The 18,638-nt window shown below is 35.8% G+C and overlaps 1 protein-coding gene across 31 annotated transcripts in view; it reads right to left on the bottom strand.

Annotated features, from left to right (window-relative positions):
* The window catches only part of VPS13B (vacuolar protein sorting 13 homolog B), an 869,944-nt gene that overhangs the window by 389,544 nt on the left and 461,762 nt on the right, over positions 1–18,638 (bottom strand). For all 31 annotated transcript variants that reach the window (XM_031013639.3, XM_055348088.2, XM_031013638.3 and 28 more), the window contains exon 25: positions 10,928–11,131. In XM_031013639.3, the coding sequence (XP_030869499.3) occupies positions 10,928–11,131 (204 nt within the window). The remainder of the gene's footprint in view (positions 1–10,927; positions 11,132–18,638) is intronic.

Raw genomic sequence — 18,638 nt, 5'->3', positions numbered from 1 at the left:
TGTGCCTGGCTCCATGGGTCCCACTCCCAGGGAGCCTTGCTCACTGCTAGCGCAGCAGTCTGAGATCAACCTGCGAGGCAGGAGCCTGGCGGGGAGAGGGGTGTCCACCATTGCTGAGGCTTCAGTAAGTAAACAAAGTGACAGGGAAGCTCGAACTGGGCAGAGCCCACCGCAACTCAGCTAGGCCTACTGCCTCTCTAGACTCCACCTCTGTGGGCAGGGCATACTGAACAAAAGGCAGCAGACAACTTCTGCAGGCTTAAACGTCCCTGTCTGACAGCTCTAAAGAGAGTGGTGGTTCTCTCAGCATGTCATTCAAGCTCTGAGAACGGACAGACTGCCTCTTCAAGTGGGTCCCTGATGCCCGTGTAGCCTGACCAAGAGACACCTCCCAGTAGGGGCCGACAGACACCTCATACAGGCGGATGCCCCTCTGGGATGAAGCTTCCAGAGGAAGAATCAGGCAGCAATATTTGCTGTTCTGCAATATTTGCAGTTGATACTCAGGCAAACAGGGTCTGGAGTAGAACTCCTGTAAATTCCAACAGACCTGCAGCTGAGGAGCCTGACTGTTAGAAGGAAAACTAACAAACAGAAAGGAATAGCATCAACATCAACAAGAAGGACATCCACACCAAAACCCCATCTGTAGGTCACCAACATCAAAGAACAAAGGTAGATAGAACCACAAAGAGGGGAGAAACCAGAGCAGAAAAGCTGAAAATTCCAAAAACCAGAGCACCTCTTCTCCTCCAAGAATTGCAGGTCCTCGCCAGCAATGGAACAAAACTGGATGGAGAATGACTTTGACGAATTGACAGAAGTAGGCTTCAGAAGGTCGGTAATAACAAACTTCTCCGAGCAAAAGGAGCATGTTCGAACCCATCGCAAGGAAGCTAAAAACCTTGAAAAAAGGTTAGATGAATGGCTAACTAGAATAAACAGTGTAGACAAGACCTTAAATGACCTGATGGAGCTGAAAACCACAGCACGAGAACTACGTGATGCATGCACAAGCTTCAATAGTCGTTTCAATCAAGTGGAAGAAAGGATATCAGTGATTGAAGATCAAATTAATGAAATAAAGTGAGAAGACAAGATAAGAGAAAAAAGAGTGAAAAGAAAGGAACAAAGCCTCCAAGAAATATAGGACTATGTGAAAAGACCAAATCTATGTTTGATTGGTGAACCTGAAAGGTACGGGGAAAATGGAACCAAGTTAGAAAATACTCTTCAGGATATTATCCAGGAGAACTTCCCCAATCTAGCAAAGCAGGCCAACATTCAAATCCAGGAAATAGAGAGAACACCACAAAGATACTCCTCGAGAAGAAAAACCCCAAGACACATAATTGTCAGATTCACCAAGGTTGAAATGAAGGAAAAAATATTAAGGGCAGCCAGACAGAAAGATCAGGTTACCCACAAAGGGAAGCTCATCAGACTAACAGCGGATGTCTCAGCTCAAAACCACACAACTACATGGAAACTGAACAACCTGCTCGTGAATGACTACTAGGTAAATAACGAAATGAAGGCAGAAATAAAGACGTTCTTTGAAACCAGTAAGAACGAAAACACAAAGTACCAGAATCTCTAGGACACATTTAAAGCCGTGTGTAGAGGGAAATTTATAGCACTAAATGCCCACAAGAGAAAGCAGGAAAGATCTAAAATCGACACCCTAAAATCAAAATGAAAAGAACTAGAGAAGCAACAGCAAACAAATTCAAAATGTAGCAGAAGACAAGAAATAACTAAGATCAAAGAGCAGAACTGAAGGAGATAGAGACACAAAAAACCCTTCAAAAAATCAGTGAATCCAAGAGCTGTTTTTTTGAAAAGATCAACAAAGTAGATAGACCACTAGCAAGACTAATAAAGAAGAAAAGAGAGAAGAATCAAATAGACACAGTAAAAAACAATAAAGGGGATCTCACCACTGATCCCAGAGAAATACAAGCTACCATCAGAGAATACTATAAACACCTCTATGCAAATAAATTAGAAAATCTAGAAGGAATGGATAAGTTCTTGGACATATACACCCTCCCAAGACTAAACCAGGAAGAAGTCGAATCTCTGAATAGACCAATAACAGGCTCTGAAATTGAGGCAATAATTAATAGCTTAGCAACCAAAAAAAGTCCAGGACCAGATGGATACACAGCCGAATTCTACCAGAGGTACAAAGAGGAGCTGGTTCCATTCCTTCTGAAACTATTCCAATCAATAGAAAAAGAGGGAATGCTCCCTAACTCATTTTATAAGGCCAGCATCATCCTCATACCAAAGCCTGGCAGAGACACAACAAAGAAAGAGAATTTTAGACCAATATCCCTGATGAACATCAATGCGAAAATCATCAATAAAATACTGGCAAACCGAATCCAGCAGCACACCAAAAAGCTTATCCACCACAATCACTTTGGCTTCATCCCTGGGATGCAAGGCTGGTTCAACATATGCAAATCAATAAACATACTCCGTCACATAAACAGAACCAACGACAAAAACCACCTGAATATCTCAAAAGATGCAGAAAAGGCCTTCAACAAAATTCAACAGCTCTTCATGCTAAAAACTCTCAATAAACTAGGTATTGATGGAAGCTATCTCAAAATAAGAGCTATTTATGACAAACCCACAGCCAATATCATATTGAATAGGCAAAAACTGGAAGCATTCCCTTTGAAAACTGGCACAAGACAAGGATGCCCTCTCTCACCACTCCTAATCAATATAGTGTTGGAAGTTCTGACCAGGGCAATCAGGCAGGAGAAAGAAATAAAGGGTATTCAAGCAGGAAAAGAGGAAGTCAAATTGTCCCTGTTTGCAGATGACATGATTGTATATTTAGAAAACCCCATTGTCTCAGCCCAAAATCTCCTTATGCTGATAAGCAACTTTGGCAAAGTCTCAGGATACAAAATCAACGTGCAAAAATCACAAGCATTCTTATCCACCAATAACAGACAAACAGAGAGCCAAATCATGAGTGAACTCCCATTCACAATTGCTTCAAAGAGAAGAAAATACCTAGGAATACAACTTACAAGGGATGGGAAGGACCTCTTCAATGAGAACTAAAAAACACTGCTCAACAAAATAAAAGAGGACACAAACAAATGGAAAAGTGTTCTATATTCATGGATAGGAAGAATCAATATTGTGAAAATGGCCATACTGCCCAAGGTAATTTGTAGGTTCAATGCCATCCCCATCAAGCTACCAATGACTTTCTTCACAGCATTGGAAAAAACTACTTTAAAGTTCATATGGAACCAAAAAAGAGCCCACATTGCCAAGACAATCCTAAGCAGAAAAAACAAAAAACAAAAAACAAAAAACAAAGGAGATGGCATCACGCTACCTGACTTCAAACTATACTACAAGGCTACAGTAACCAAAACAGCATGGTACTGGTACCAAAACAGAGATACAGACCAATGGAACAGCACAGAGGCCTCAGAAATAACACCACACATCTACAACAATCTGATCTTTGACAAACCTGACAAAAACAAGCAACGGGGAAAGGACTCCCTATTTAATAAACAGTGCTCGGAAAACTGGCTAGCCATATGTAGAAAGCTGAAACTGGATCCCTTCCTTAAACCTTATACAGAAAGTAACTCAAGATGGATTAAAGACTTAAATGTAAGACCTAAAACCATAAAAATCCTAGAGGAAAACCTAGGCAATACCATTGAGGACATAGGAATGGGCAAAGACTTCATGACTAAAACACCAAAAGCAATGGCAACAAAAGCCAAAATAGACAAATGGGATCTAATTAAACTAAAGATCTTCCACACAGCAAAAGAAACTCTCATCAGAGTGAATAGGCAACCTACAGAATGGGAGAAAATTTCTGCAATCTACCCATCTGACAAAGGGCTTATATCCAGAATCTACAAAGAACTTAAACAAATTTACAAAGTCTCTTCCAGAGGTTCCACTAACTTAGAATCAAGCTAATATCAGTCAGCCCAGTCCCTACATAGTAACACAAATTTTAATTCTCTGGGTTTCAATTTTCTAGTATATAAAATAAAAATGCTGGTCTAAAGGATCCGTCTGACAATCTTTTTCAAAAAATACAACTGTAAGTTGACAGAATTAAGACAAAGATCTTTGCTCACTTATCGAGTTCCACAAAACTATTACACCAAAGTCAGAGGAAGCCAATTGTTAAGACTGAGAAAAGGAGAAAAGAGAGACTTCATAACAACAAAGAGTAGGAAAGTAGCAGACAGTTTAGCTAGTTTTCCCCAGGAGGAAAAAAAAAACATACACCTTAGAGAAAAGCAATTACTAACATTCTTTTTTTGTTTGAAGGGTTACTATAGAAACTAAACAGACTACTCGAATTTTCCCTTTTTTCCCCTTTGGGACCCATATTTTCTGCCAAAATTTTGAAATATGCTTGAACACAGTAAGGGATAATATTAAGTGCTACTATAATTCTGGACCATTCAGGATAGTACTAAGCAAATGATATTAAGATGACAGAAATGTGCTCTTCTAAATCAGAAAATCAGCACCGAATAAAGTATCTTTAAAAATACTTCGATTTACTTTCTTTCCCCTCCCTCTACATTTTAAACCAAATACATCAGTTATCAACATATTCAACAGTTAAAAAATTAAATACTATTTCTAGTACTACATGAGTTTTAAAATGGTTTTTCAGGTGCAAGTCATATAACATGCATACAATTACTTCAAGGCAAAACTATTTCATTAAAAATTCATCAACCCTTGTGCACCAATGTTCAAAGCAGCATTATCCACAACAGACAAAAGGGTAGAAATAACCCAGATGTCCAGCAACAAAGAAACAGATAAATTAAATGTGTTATATACATACAATGAAATATTACTCAGCCATAAAAAGGCGTGGAATTCTGATACACACAAAGAAAGGAATGAGCCTTAAACATATTACACAAAGTAGAATAAGCCAGACACAAAAGGACAAATACCATATGATTCTTCTTATATGAAGTAACTAGAATAGGCAAATCGATAGAGACAGAAAGTAGAATAGAGGTTACCATGGATGGAGGGAGAGGAGAAGATAGAGTTGTTTGATGGGGATAGAGATTCTGTCTGGGATGATGAAAAAGTTCTAGAAATAGATAGTGGTTATGCTACACACTGTGAGTGTGCCTAATGCCACTAAATTGTACATTTTAAAATGGTTAAAATGGTAAATTTTACCATGTATATTTTTTTACCACAATTTAAAAAAATCACCAAAGAAGTTAATTGATAGGATTGAGAAGTTAATTTGTACAAGGAGAGTGAGATTAAAAAGACTAGTTCTTAGTAAGAAATTTTAATACTAGCAATATGGAGACTAAGCTGAAATGAACATTTACCATTTGTACTACCACAGCACAGATATTCTGGATAAAATGCCAGGTGAATTTAATACCGAAAAGTGCTACATATCTTTTCTTTGGCCCTCTAGATCTACTCTCTACCCTTCACTACCCTCTGTGCTTGGGAAGTTAATCTATGTGAACAATATGAATGGATTTCCTGGTCCTCTGTTTTTTTTTTTTTTTCTTGGTTTCGGTCAATGAGAAACAGTGGCAGGAGACAGAGGAAGTGGAGAATGAAGTCTGGGTATTTATTCCCTGTTCTGATAAACTCTCTCTCCTGCCCTTTAAGCCTACTGGTGTCAACAACTGCTCCAGCATACTCAATCATCTCCTGTTAACTGAGATTTCCCTTCCCAGTTAACATCTTTGTCCTTTTACTAAATTCTCTTAAACTGTCCAATTTCAGACTACCATCTTTTTCTAATACGATAGCAAAACTTGAAATAAAGACAAATACTATGGTGTCAGAAACGAAGAGGAAACACAAAGTCAGGGTAACAAGTGGAAACAGTCCTTGGGAGTATGTAGAAGTATCAAACTCAGACAAGGGTCGAGGGGTTGAGCAATGGTGTTTTAACACTCATTCAGGGACTGCAGACATAGTGTAGAGTCTGAACTGGGGAGTTCTTTGCATAAAGCCTGGAGGCAAACAGAGCTGCTTTTTAAGCAAAAGATACACTAGACACTAGGCTTCAGCAGGCTAAGAAATGCCATGGATGTTTTTCAGATTCCTAGGACAGAGAAGAGGTGAAAGTGGCGGCATGATAAAGTCATTCATGGCTGGGCAGGATGGCTCACGCCTGTAATCCCAGCACTTTGGGAGGCAGAACACCTGAGGTCAGGAGTTCCAGACCAGCCTGGCCAACATGGTGAAACCCCATCTCTAGTAAAAGTACAAAAATCAGCCAGGAGTGGTGGCAGGCGCCTGTAATCCCAGCTACTCAGGAGGCTGAGGCAGGAGAATCGCTTGAAACTGGAAGGCAGAGGTTGCACTGAGCCGAGATCCTGCCACTGCACTCCAGCCTGGACAACTACAGTGAAACTCCATCTCAAAAAAAAACAAAAACAAAAACAAAAACAAACAAACAAAACAAAACAAAACAAACATGAGAAACTAAATGCTATTATTTGCTTGTGTGGGACATCGTGCATACTACTTATATGATAAGACAAACCCTTGTTGATAAAGAAACCTAAAAACTGCCCAAGGTTCCCTGAAATCTCTAGCACCCTGGCAAAAGTAGTCAAAATGCTCTGTAGGGACAATTCTGCAACAGAGGGCTCATAGGAATCACACAGAAAAATTAAACTGTGAAGATGAGTTCACAATAAGATATTACAAACCACATGAGAAAATGAACCAGAAAAAGGGAGAGTCAGCAGATATAACAAAAACTTAGCATCTCCAATAAATGGAGTTAAGAAAATCTAAAAGGACTATAAACCAATTATTTTAAAATGTTAAGAAATAAAAGAATGAACAATATGAAGGGGAGACTATATAAATACTTTCTTGTTTGTTTTAATCTATTCAAAAGCCTTTATGCTTCTTTGAACATAGCATTCCTGGAAAGCTCTAGAAGTCCTTCTCTCCTCCTAGTAATAATCATTGTCCTGATAATCTGTTGATTATAAGAATATTTTCTATTAGCCACACTATCATGTCAACAACATAACTATCTGTATACAGATTTAAATATAGAATATATGTGTTGTGGATAGTTATAGTAGTACTTCCCAACCTTTTTCATATCATTGCATATGTAGGAAATGTTATTTGTATCTGTGGTAAGCAGAAAAATCTCCACAGCATTGAAAGCTTCATTCACGCTAGTCCCATCCAAAGACTCTAAAGGCCAAGGTAATCCATGTCTCAGCATAGCTGTGACACATCTCATGGTGTTTCAGCGCACTCGTTAGCAAGCTCTGAGTTATAATTCATCTTTCATAAATATGTTCTTAATATTTTTATTGCCTTATTAATAAGGTGTTAATGAATTTAAATAACATTGTTACACTGAAATAATTTTATAATTATAGCTCCTTCCTCTCTTGTTGTAACAAAATGATATAACAACAGCATAGGGCTACTATGGTACAGCAAGCATTTGATTAGTGTGGCAGAATCTTCTGCCTAGAGCTAAGGAGAAAATTAAAAGTTGAATTGAAATGACATAATTAGTTAACCCTAGTAGGGTTTCAAAAATCTGTTAACAAGTTACATGAAGCATATCACTGACTGTCAACTTGCCTGCTCTGTTGTTTGTAAATCCTAGTGTTGTTCCTGACTTTACAAGAGCTGGGAACATAAAATGAAGACTCACTAAATTGAAAATGTTTAAATCGTACCCTGTGTATATAGAAATTTGCCTGTACTCAAGGCCTAATGCAAAAATTTTATGAAGGAGATTTACACTAGCTTTCCCTTTTGGAGTACTCACTAAACTAAGTATTTTACAAGCATTATCTCTCTTTTTTTTTTTGAGACAGGACACAGTCTCACTCTGTCACCCAGATGGTTATGATATGATGATCAATTTTAAGGCACTGATCTAACTTTACCTTGCAACCTATAAGGAGGTGTTTGTCTATCGAATATTTCATGTTTAATTTCTATTCTTGCTCTCAAAAAATATTTACAGGTAGATTAAGATTAACTATGTGTGCATCTGGGTTTAAATTTACCTCTTTCAAAATTAGCCAGTAAATGATGACATAAGAAAACATAGTCATTGTTTTCATTCAGTAGCTTCAATAGTGAATAACCATCTTCATAAAAATCTTCCTGCCCTTTATGAAAAACAAATTAGCTAAATTGTTTTAAGGTACTTCTCAGCAAATAATCTTCCTAAGTGGATTTCAAATTGATATTGGACTAGTAGTAATCACCTCTTTTCTTGACCACACTATATAAATAAGAGAAGAGGGTACATTTTGAAAATTTTGTCATTTTCAGATCTTTCAAATCTGATACAGATCAGATTAAATCTATAGATAGTACAAAACAAACAAATCTACTATGAGCATTTTCATTACTTGTCTTTATAACCCAATCAGAAAAAATCCTCAACTTTCTAATTTGAAATGAATTTCAGTCATATAAGGGTATTATTAAAATCAGAATTAATTTTTTTAAGCAATTTAGCAAAATTTTCCCCTTTCTTAACTTCTTCACTTTGGCTGATGAAGATACTATTCTCCTAGTATGTATTATTATACATCTAGTAAAACAAAATTGTTATTCATGTCTTACTCATTTTTAAATATCCATCATCTCAAATATTATTTTCTCCACAAAATAGCCACAGACCTCTTAGAATGAATTTATTAATCCTTCCTCTATAAACGTAGGGCACGTTTTTATTTTATTTTATTTTATTTTTATTACATTTCACATCAGGGCCATCATGTCCTTTTGTGTTGTTTGTACACTGTACAATGCTAGAGTGTATGATTCACACTATACCTTGTATGAACGGCAGTCTCTAGATGTATGACCAAAAGCTGTCACCATTTCATGTGAGCCCTGTCTTTCCTGGACTTGAAATGTCTTTTAAATGTTTCTTTCAAAAAAACACATTTCCAAAAGAGTTGAGTGAGCACTCCAAAATGGATGTCATGTTCTTCTAGACATTCCTGTAAATACGGTACTTAGAAAACAACTGTTTAATGGAACATTCTCTTTTCAGCCACTAAAATGTCTCTAAGATTTAACTGTATTTATCATTTTCACTTGTATTATCTTTGTCTAGCAACTGATTACCTTAAACTTTGATTACTCTACCAAAGGATTTCACAAAATATATTTTGTAAAGTGTTAATAGGCAGACTGAGAAAGATGAACTTTTGGTTAAGTAAGTGTGGAAACTGCTGTATTCAATAAAGTTAAATAGCTTTTTTTACTGCAGGAATTCTAAAAGATTTTGTATGCTAATAATATTGGAACTCTTCAAGAAAGAATTCACTGCTTTTACTCTAGAAACAATACGTCCCATTAACTTGATACAGGCTCATTTCTAGACTTCCTATCGCTTCCTCATTTGGGAAGAAAAAAGAAAAAAGAGAAAGAATAATCTTATCACCTAGGTTACTGTGATTCTTAAGATTTGGAATGGGCAAGATAGAAAAGTTGCTTGTACAGGGGGTTAAATAGATGTACTCTAAAGTGTTAAATGCTTTATAGCAGCTGAAATTTGCCCTTTTAACTGAGTTTGTTTGCTTTTACTGATTTGTAAGATGAAAGACATTAACATCCCGTTTACTTGATTCTTATCCCATTCTGTATTTTGCCAATAGCTTTATTCCCAGAGGAAATGGCGTCTTTATGCAGAAACAAAAAAACGTTAACTTCTACCTCCATCTACTATAGAACAGTTGCTCTCGTTAGGGAAAGTTCTGTCCTCTAAGCAATGTTTTGGAAATGAATGGGGGTATTTTTTGTTGACTCAATGTTTGTGTATCATTATTGGGATTTAAAGGTTAGGAGTTAGGGGTTCAAGAGATCCTGTGTAGAATAGGGCAGTCCTGAAAAATGAAGACTGTCTCATATATATTCACATAGATAAAAATCCTGTTTATAAAATGTTTCAAATCTAAACACTTTTTTCTTCATTTTTGCATGATTTCAATATACACTAGAAGTTCCAAAATTCAACTACTATAATCAAAGATTGAACTATGTTGTGTTTGAAACTTTACCAAGAGTTTGTCACTAGTTTAGAAAATCATGTCACCAACAGCAATACCACTTGTGGTACTAAATACAGACCTGTACAAGTCTATTTGCAGCCATCATATTCACAGTAATTGCATGTGACTATTCCGTTATGTCTTCTAATGTAGTCATGCCCAGGCATTTATATATTGAAGTACATAATACTGTATCTTAAATTACTTTCCTTTTATTTAAGACATTATATATTTTTGAAATTATATGTACATGTAAGTTACATTATTTTTCATTTTCATTTCTGGTTATATTTTTATTTTCATTTCAGGATAGTAAAGGAGGCATTATAAAATATTTCTTATACAAAAGAGGTACTGGCATGCTAGGTTAGGACGTTAAAAATAAAAAGAAAAGCTTTTATAATTGGGAGGAAGAGGAGAGGGCATTGGGTCTGATAGGGTTGAAAACCACTAATCTAAACCAGGTGACTAGATAATAATAGTCACCTGGTTCAAAAAAGGTGTAGAGGAACAGAGGTAGGGAAAGGGGAAGCATGAGTCTCTTTTTCACTCAGTTTCTACATTTCCATACTTCCGAGGAAACATACCTTTACCGTGTCCCAGTTTTCACCATTTCACAGAACCTGCATTATCCTGAACTACCCCATAAGCTGCTAAAAGTGATTAAAAACAGAAATTCTTGTAGCTAAAAGGAACAGACAGTCACTGCTGCCACAGCTCCTCTTGAACCTTCAGAATCTATCAGTTTTCACAGTAGTGAGGTTATCTTCATTTTAAACCATGATCTGGAAATCTGTGTTATATATTAACCTTCATTTTGTAACAGGATTTTCAAAAACACTTACCTCAGTAGTAGTCCCAATGTCAGCAGATGGGCTGCATGTGCTGGTATCTGGAGGAGCTGTGCCTATACTGCTTCTAACTGGAGAAGCAGGAACAGGCCCTGCCATGGTCTCTGGAGAGGTTGAAGATAGGTTGAGATTGCCTCTCTTCTGAATCTTATTCCAGACCTTATTCATGGTATCAGTTAGTTCATAGAAGAGCTGGACCTGAGAGCATAAGAAAAAAGAAAAGAAAACAAGTCTTTCAACTTCCAGTTTCAATCCACTAAAATAATAATATGAGAAAATTAACTATTCCAGAGAAATAAAATTTATAAAACAAAACTCTACCAATGCATCACTGATCACTTTAACTTACACTTGAAATTTGCTTCATACTCACTCTGTGATATTTTCATCAACCTAGCATTCCTGTGGATTAAAACCACAGTAATGTAAGCACAGCTTATTAGCAAACAGTAGATTGATTTCAATATGTGAACAATAGAACACATATAAATGCCTCTCAACCAGAGGACAGAATCAAAATTAAAAAACAAAGGCGTTCTAGTAAATGTAATTATTTAGCATAATATGAAATAACTACCATCTTAATTTCCACATCTAATTTTCTCTGTGATTCCCAGGAAGAAATCTGAAACTGGATTTCTTGTCCCACAAAACAAATTTAAAAAGAATGATATAACATTGAACAGTAAAAGGCAAATGTTACATATGAGACTTTTTTTTATAGATAAAGAACATATCCAACCTACTATTCCCAAAGGAGATGTCATTCCAATATTCGGAGAAAAAACTGTTTAACTTGCACATTGTTTGACTGAGTCCTAAGATATTTACACAAGATTTCATAAATAAGCATTAATCATGAAATTTGTATGACAACGTAGTGCCATATACTGTATAAAACAAGCCCAGGAAGAAAAAATGCAAACACAATATATAAGCAAATCCACAGCTGGACACCATATTCTGCTTGCCATTTAAAAAAAGTGAAATTCTTATATTTATAAAAAGTTTCAGCCCCAGGACACATCCAGATGATGAAGCTGGCTTCTTATGTGGGCAGAACAGATGCATAAAAACACTATTGTCAATCCTCATTTGATATAAAACAGTACTTGGGTGTACAATTTTCTCCTGTTTTTTGTGTAATGAAGTTTCAAATCTCAGGTTACAGCTATTTTTGTTTAAAAGTAATCTAGTAGCTAAAAATCTTATTAAAAAGGTCTTAGAAAAATATTTGTTCAAATTCTTTTGTCCTTCATAATTATGAATGTTTCTCTCTACAGAGAAACAACTTTGTCACAAACCAGTTTTTAAAAAGATTATTTTGCTTTTTCTTAAATAATTAGAACTGATAAATAAAGAGAGCGCAAACAACAATAACAAAAAGCCAAAACAGGTTCTAAGTATTTCTAAGGGTATTTATTTAAGAGAAATGATGCTGCTTTTATTGTCACTACTTCTGATTCCCTTAAGTGTTAGAAAATACTGTGCCTGAATGGCAACGAGTACACTGTGTGTTTAAAGTGCCATGCAAACCATGACACACACTTTAAACGTATTTTTATTTTCAAAGAAGAAAGTTGCTAACAGAACTCAGACTTTCCAAATTCAGAGGTTTAAAGAAATAAGGCAAAAACATGTAGGATAAATGTTCAACTTTTATCCTTCAAGTTGTGCTAAAACACTATGCCAAGTAAAGCCACAATGAACTACCACTTCCCATGTTTAGAATGTCTAAAATTAAAAAGCCTAACTACATCAAGTATTAGTAAGGATGTAGAGTAACTAACGCTCTCATATTCTGCTGGTAGGAATGTAAAATTTAGAATACGATTTGACAGTTTTTAAAAAGAGCATATACCTACCGTATATGATCCAGCTATTCCACTCCTAAGTAGTTTCCTAAGAAAAATGAAGCCTATGTCCATACAAAGATGTGTACACAAATGTTCATGGCAGCATTATTTGTAATAGGCAAAAATTGGAGAAAATCCCAAATATACATTGACAGGTAGTTAACAAATTGAAGTACATTCACATGACAGGATGCTGTTTAGCCATAAAAAGAAATAAACTATTGATGCATGCAACAATGTGAATTAATCTGAAAATAATTATGCAGAATGAAAGAAGCTAGGCTAAGAAAAACAAACAAAAATTAGTCTATAATGACAGAAACAATGGTACCTGTGATGGGGAGGAATGGGAGGGAGGACTGCATAAGAACATAAAGAAACTTGAAGATGTTAGATTGTGGGCGCAGTTTCATGTGTGTATGTATGCCAAATCTTAACAAATTAGCTAATTTAAACATGCAGTTTATTGTATGTTAAGTATACCTCAATAAAACATTTTTTAAAAATCCCTAAAAAATAAATACCATGTGAGGTGGCTTTATATGAGTTCTGTATGAAGGTGTCTGAATATCAACAATGTCTTGTGTATTGAATGCTGACTGAATATAAATATGTAACATTATGTTTAAAAAATTTATTCACACACTTTTTTCATTTAATCTATAGCTGTTCATAAAAAAGATTCAATTTCACTGGAGAGGCTGAGAAAAGCCTCAAGGTATATTCCTGAAGGAGAGACAGGATTTAGATGAGTACAAAGTCATTCTACTCAGAAATACAGAATGAACAAAAGCCAAGTGCAGGGGATGATCAAGACAAGATACAGGGCTGATGAAGAGTCCCTAGGTGGCTAGAGAGGAAGGGCCCATTTTGCAGAGTATCAGGAGATAGTGTCAGAATAGAATCACTAAAGGTAGAGAGGAAGAAGAAAAAACATGGATATACAATGTCAACAGAAATCAAGGAGAAACGGAATTTCACCAATCAATTTAGTGATCTGGGTTGAACAATGCAGAGAGCTCTAAGTTAATACAATCTTAGAAAAACCATTTCATTTGGCATGTAGGTTGTTACTAATCATTAAAACTCAGTTTCAGAAAGTTGTGTTTTTTTTTTTTACACAAAAACAACTTTTCACATAAAAGATTACACTTGTCCAGTTTAATTTCGTTTAAAAGTTAAAACAAAAATCAAGAGCTCGCGCCAGGTGTGGTGGCTCATGCCTGTAATCCCAGCACTTTGGGAGGCCAAGGCGGGCGGATCACCTGAGGTCAGGAGTTCAACACCAGCCTGGCCAACACGGTGAAACGCCGTCTGTACTAAAAATACAAAAAAATTAGCCGGGTGTGGTGGTGGGTGCCTGTAATCCCAGCTACTTGGGAGGCTGAGGCAGGAGAATTGCTTGAACCCAGGAGGCGGAGGCTGCAGTGAGCCGAGACCACACCATTGCACACCTGCCTCGGCAAAAAAAAAAAAAAAAAAAACAAAAAACTGTCTCAAAAAAAAAAAAATCAAGAGCTCAGAGAAATAAAAAATGGGTGAGTGGTGCAAGGATACAAATCCAGTTTTGTCTGAACTCAAAGCCTGTGTTCTTATACAGCAAACTGATCAACATAACAGCAATAAAAACGATAAATAAATGAATAGAAAACTGGCATAAATCTGTTCTTTCTCAGTTCCACATATATAAACCCCAAAATGCTAAGACAGTGTTATGTTCCTGTGAATGCCTATAAGAAAACAATGTATCAGTTTGCTGGCCAAAGGTAAACAGAACTTTCATCACATTAAAAAAAAAAAAAAGATTCTATGGGCTTTTTTTTTTCTTTTTTTTTTTAAATAAAGACAGCATGTTGTTATGTTGCTCAAGTGGTCTCAAACTCCTGAGCTCAAGTGATCCTCCCACCTTAGCCTACCAAGTCGCTGGGATTACAGGACAGGCTCATTTAACTTTGGAATAAACATAGTATTTAGGGTCTGAGATACTGGTGTCTAAAGACATTAAAGGAAACAGGGTAACTTTGGTCACATAGTTAAGATGAAGGGAATGGATAACAGAAATCTCTTCCAGTCACGAAAGCACCAAATATTCAACCAAGATAAATATACACAGTGTCTAAGAACACTGAATGGCAATGAAAGTTCCAGGAATAACATAGACAGACAGTAATGTCTGATACAGTAATAAATTTGCTCTCAGCCTACCTTACATACATAGCCTTCTCTATTTTTAAAGTACATTAACTACATGAGGGTTCTCTAGGCAACAATGAAATAGATTCAATAGTGTACAAGGGTCACAATTCTGATGTCATCCTAATGGATAAGCCAAAGAAAGGTATTTAAGTAGGAATTATTTCCATAAAATGTAATCAAGAAACGTACACACTGGCTACAGTCAAAAGCTCACAAACCTTCTGACGGTATACCTCAGTATGCAATCTTAATGGGTCTATCCAATATTCTGAGACTTGGCTCACAGCTTTTAGCCAATGGTATAAAAAGGACAAGAAGTATTGATTTGCACCTCTTCCTTACAACAAATATATTTTAAAAACAAAAAGCAAACAACAAAAACAGATGGATAAATGAGAAAGCACAAGAAAGAAATTCTGAGACATTAATTTTAAAAGAAAAAACAGTAAAAGACATTTTAGGATTCTGTGGTCATGTGTATGTCTGCGTGCATTTTAGGGGTCCATGATACTCCTTTTAAGACAGGATACCCAGAAAATAAAAAGGAATATATAGGTATCTTTGACTATGAAAGATTAAACATTTCTGGCAAAAGATGTCAAAAAGTTTAAAAGCAAATTAACTGCATTACAGTTATGGGGTTTGTATTTATAGAGCCTAAAGAAAGCTTTTACAAATTGCTAAGAAAAATGAATTTAATAGAAGACTGGCTAAATGATATGAATTAACAAATCACAAAAGAGCAAATTCACTAGACAATAAACATGTGAAAAAAGCTCAATCTTATCAGTAATTAGAAAAATATAAATTAATGTAAACTGTCAATTCACGAATGAGCAAACTCAATGGCCAATAAACATTTGAAGAGATGCTCAGCCATATGGTGTCATTTCCTTTCAGCATGAAAAATGTTCCTTAGTACTTCCTGTATGCAGTTCCTACTGGTGATAGAGTCTTTTCTCTGAAAATGTTTTTCTTTAGTTTTCATTTATAAAAGTTATTTTTTGCTTAATTAAGAACTTCTAAATTGATTGCAACGTTTTATTTTTTATTTTCCTAATTTAAAGATGTTCTTCTGGCCTTAGTGGTTTCTTACGAGAAGTAAGCTGTTAATCAACTCTTGGTTCCCCTGAACGTAAGGTATCATACATGTATTTTCTTGTGATATATTCAATATTTGTTCTTTACTTGTGGCTTTCAATAGTTGGATTATGAGGTATGTAGATATGGTGTTCTTTGCGTGTTTATTTTATTCATCTTCATGTCTGCCTTACACGTAGCGCTCAATAAGAATTTGCTTACTGCATATGGCAAAAAACAAAACAAAACAAAAAAAAAACAACTCAAGCCATCCTTTGGAATTTTGAAAGCATCCAAAGAGAGTCTGGAAGCATAAGCTAAAGCAATCACTCAAAACAAAGAGGTTTATTTAGAGTCTCATGTTTTGTCATTAAAATTTAGGTTAATCTCTCACTTGAAGATATCAAAGAGTATTAATCCCTCACCAAATCTTTTAGTTTATATAGATTCTTCAGTGCTGTTATTTTGTGGTTTCACATCTCTTCAGGAATGTTGCTACATTTCACCAGGGATGTTCATACCAATTTGCAAAGATGGTCTCACATTTTAATCAGAGTCAGTCTACACTAATAAAATGATATTCATATAACATTTCAGTGTTTACAAAATATTTTCATAAATATTTCAGACTTCCCAACAACCTTGTGATCAATGTTGGTTACACCAGGTGGTGACAGTTTAACACAATTCTGTTTATGAGGATTTATTGAGTAACTCCAAGGATTTTATGAGATTTATAAAGTAGAATTACATAAAGAGATAAGAGTTACTACATTTCGAGTAAAAATGAACTCTCAGTGCATAAGGTTCATTCAGCCTTGGAGCAATTCTAGAAAAAAAGGTTCTTGGTATGAGGAGAACAGGAGAAAGGAGGCACTGGGAACGAGGTGGCCCTGGAAGCCAGATAACTGAAGAAAGGAAAACAGGGAAGGAACAGACATAGGAAGGAAATACAAGGCCAAACACAAGCCCCATCTAGCTGATGACTTTGCTTAGAGCTGGTTTACATTTAAACAACAACAAAATCTGAGCTTAGCTCCAAACAATGTGGATAGCTAGAGAATATACCAAGTACTCTAGTTTTGAGCCAAAGTATTACATTTAGTAACACCATAAAAATCACAAAACTATTAAGTATCTCAAAGTAAATTTTAAAAATATGAATAATAGTGGAGTCTAAGAATATTTTTTGTGTTAGCTAGGATAGCTATGGATAACTAGAACACGTGGAGTAGGACTATCCTCTCACAGCTACAATTATCTTTCCTAAATTATAAGAACTTTGGTAGATAACTCCAAGTAGCAGGGGGCTGTCTATTATATGTAGCTTTAGAGAGAGACTGAGCTACCACTAAGTATAAACTATGACTTTAGAAAAACAACAGTTCTGTATCTTCCAAAAATATCTTCATATCCCCTTGTAATACGTCCTCTTCCTATCACCCCCTCTTTATTCTCTCTCCCTGTTCTACTTCCAGGCAACAAGTAACCTACTTTATATCACTATATATTAATAGTAATCTGCATATTTTAACATTTTATGTAAATGGAATTATGGAGTAAGTATTCTTTTTCCACTTGGCTTCTTTCAGTCAGCATAATGATTTCAAGATTCATCAATGATTTTGCATTTTATCAATAATTCAGCCCTTTAATGGCTGATTAGTATTACCTTGGTATGAGTAGGCCATAATTTTTTTACTAATTCACCTGATGATAAACATGTGAGTTGTGTCCAGTTTGGGGCTATACAAATAAAGCTGCTATATACATCTGTGTAAAAGACCTTTTGTGGATATATATTTTTGTTTCTCAGAGGAAATACATAGGGAGAAATCGCTGGGTTGTAGGATAAGTGTGTGCTGAACTTTTTCAGAAATTGTCAAGGGGTTTCCAATGTTGTTACATCATTTTTACATTCTCACAAGCGGTGTATGATGAGTTCCAGTTGGTCCACATATTGAGTCTATCATTTATTTTAGCCAATCTAATAGGTGTGTATTTCTATTTCTTCATGATGTTTTTCCCCTGATAATGATATTGGGCATATTTTCATATGCTTATTGACTATTCAAATAAGTATTTTGTGAAGTATCTGCTCAAGTCTTTTCCCCATTATTTGTCTTTATGTTTATCATTTATTGTTCATCTTCATGTTATTGAGTAGAAAGAATTTTTAGTCCGGGTGCAGTGGCTCACGCCTGTAATCCCAGCACTTTGGGAGGCCGAGGCAGGTGGATTGCTTGAAATTGGGAGTTTGAGATCAGCCTGGTCAACAGGTGAAACCCTGTCTCTACAAAAATACAAAAATTGGCCAGGTGTGGTGGCACACACCTGTGATCCCAGCTACTCAGGAAGCTAAGGCAGGAGAATCGCTTGAACCTGCGAGGAGGAGGTTGCAGTGAGCCGAGATCACATCACTGCACTCCACCCTGGGCAACAGAGGGAGACTCTGTCTCCACACACACACACACACACACACAAAAAAAAAAAAAAAATTTTGGATAACAGTCCATTGTTTGAAGAATGTCTTGTAAACACCTTCTCCAAATGTCGGGCTTTCTGCTATCTCA

This window comes from Gorilla gorilla, chromosome 7 (assembly GCF_029281585.2).
Source record: "Gorilla gorilla gorilla isolate KB3781 chromosome 7, NHGRI_mGorGor1-v2.1_pri, whole genome shotgun sequence".
Lineage (NCBI taxonomy): Eukaryota > Metazoa > Chordata > Mammalia > Primates > Hominidae > Gorilla > Gorilla gorilla.
Note: the sequence above shows the minus strand (reverse complement) of the source record. Positions and strands in the feature narration are given on the sequence as shown.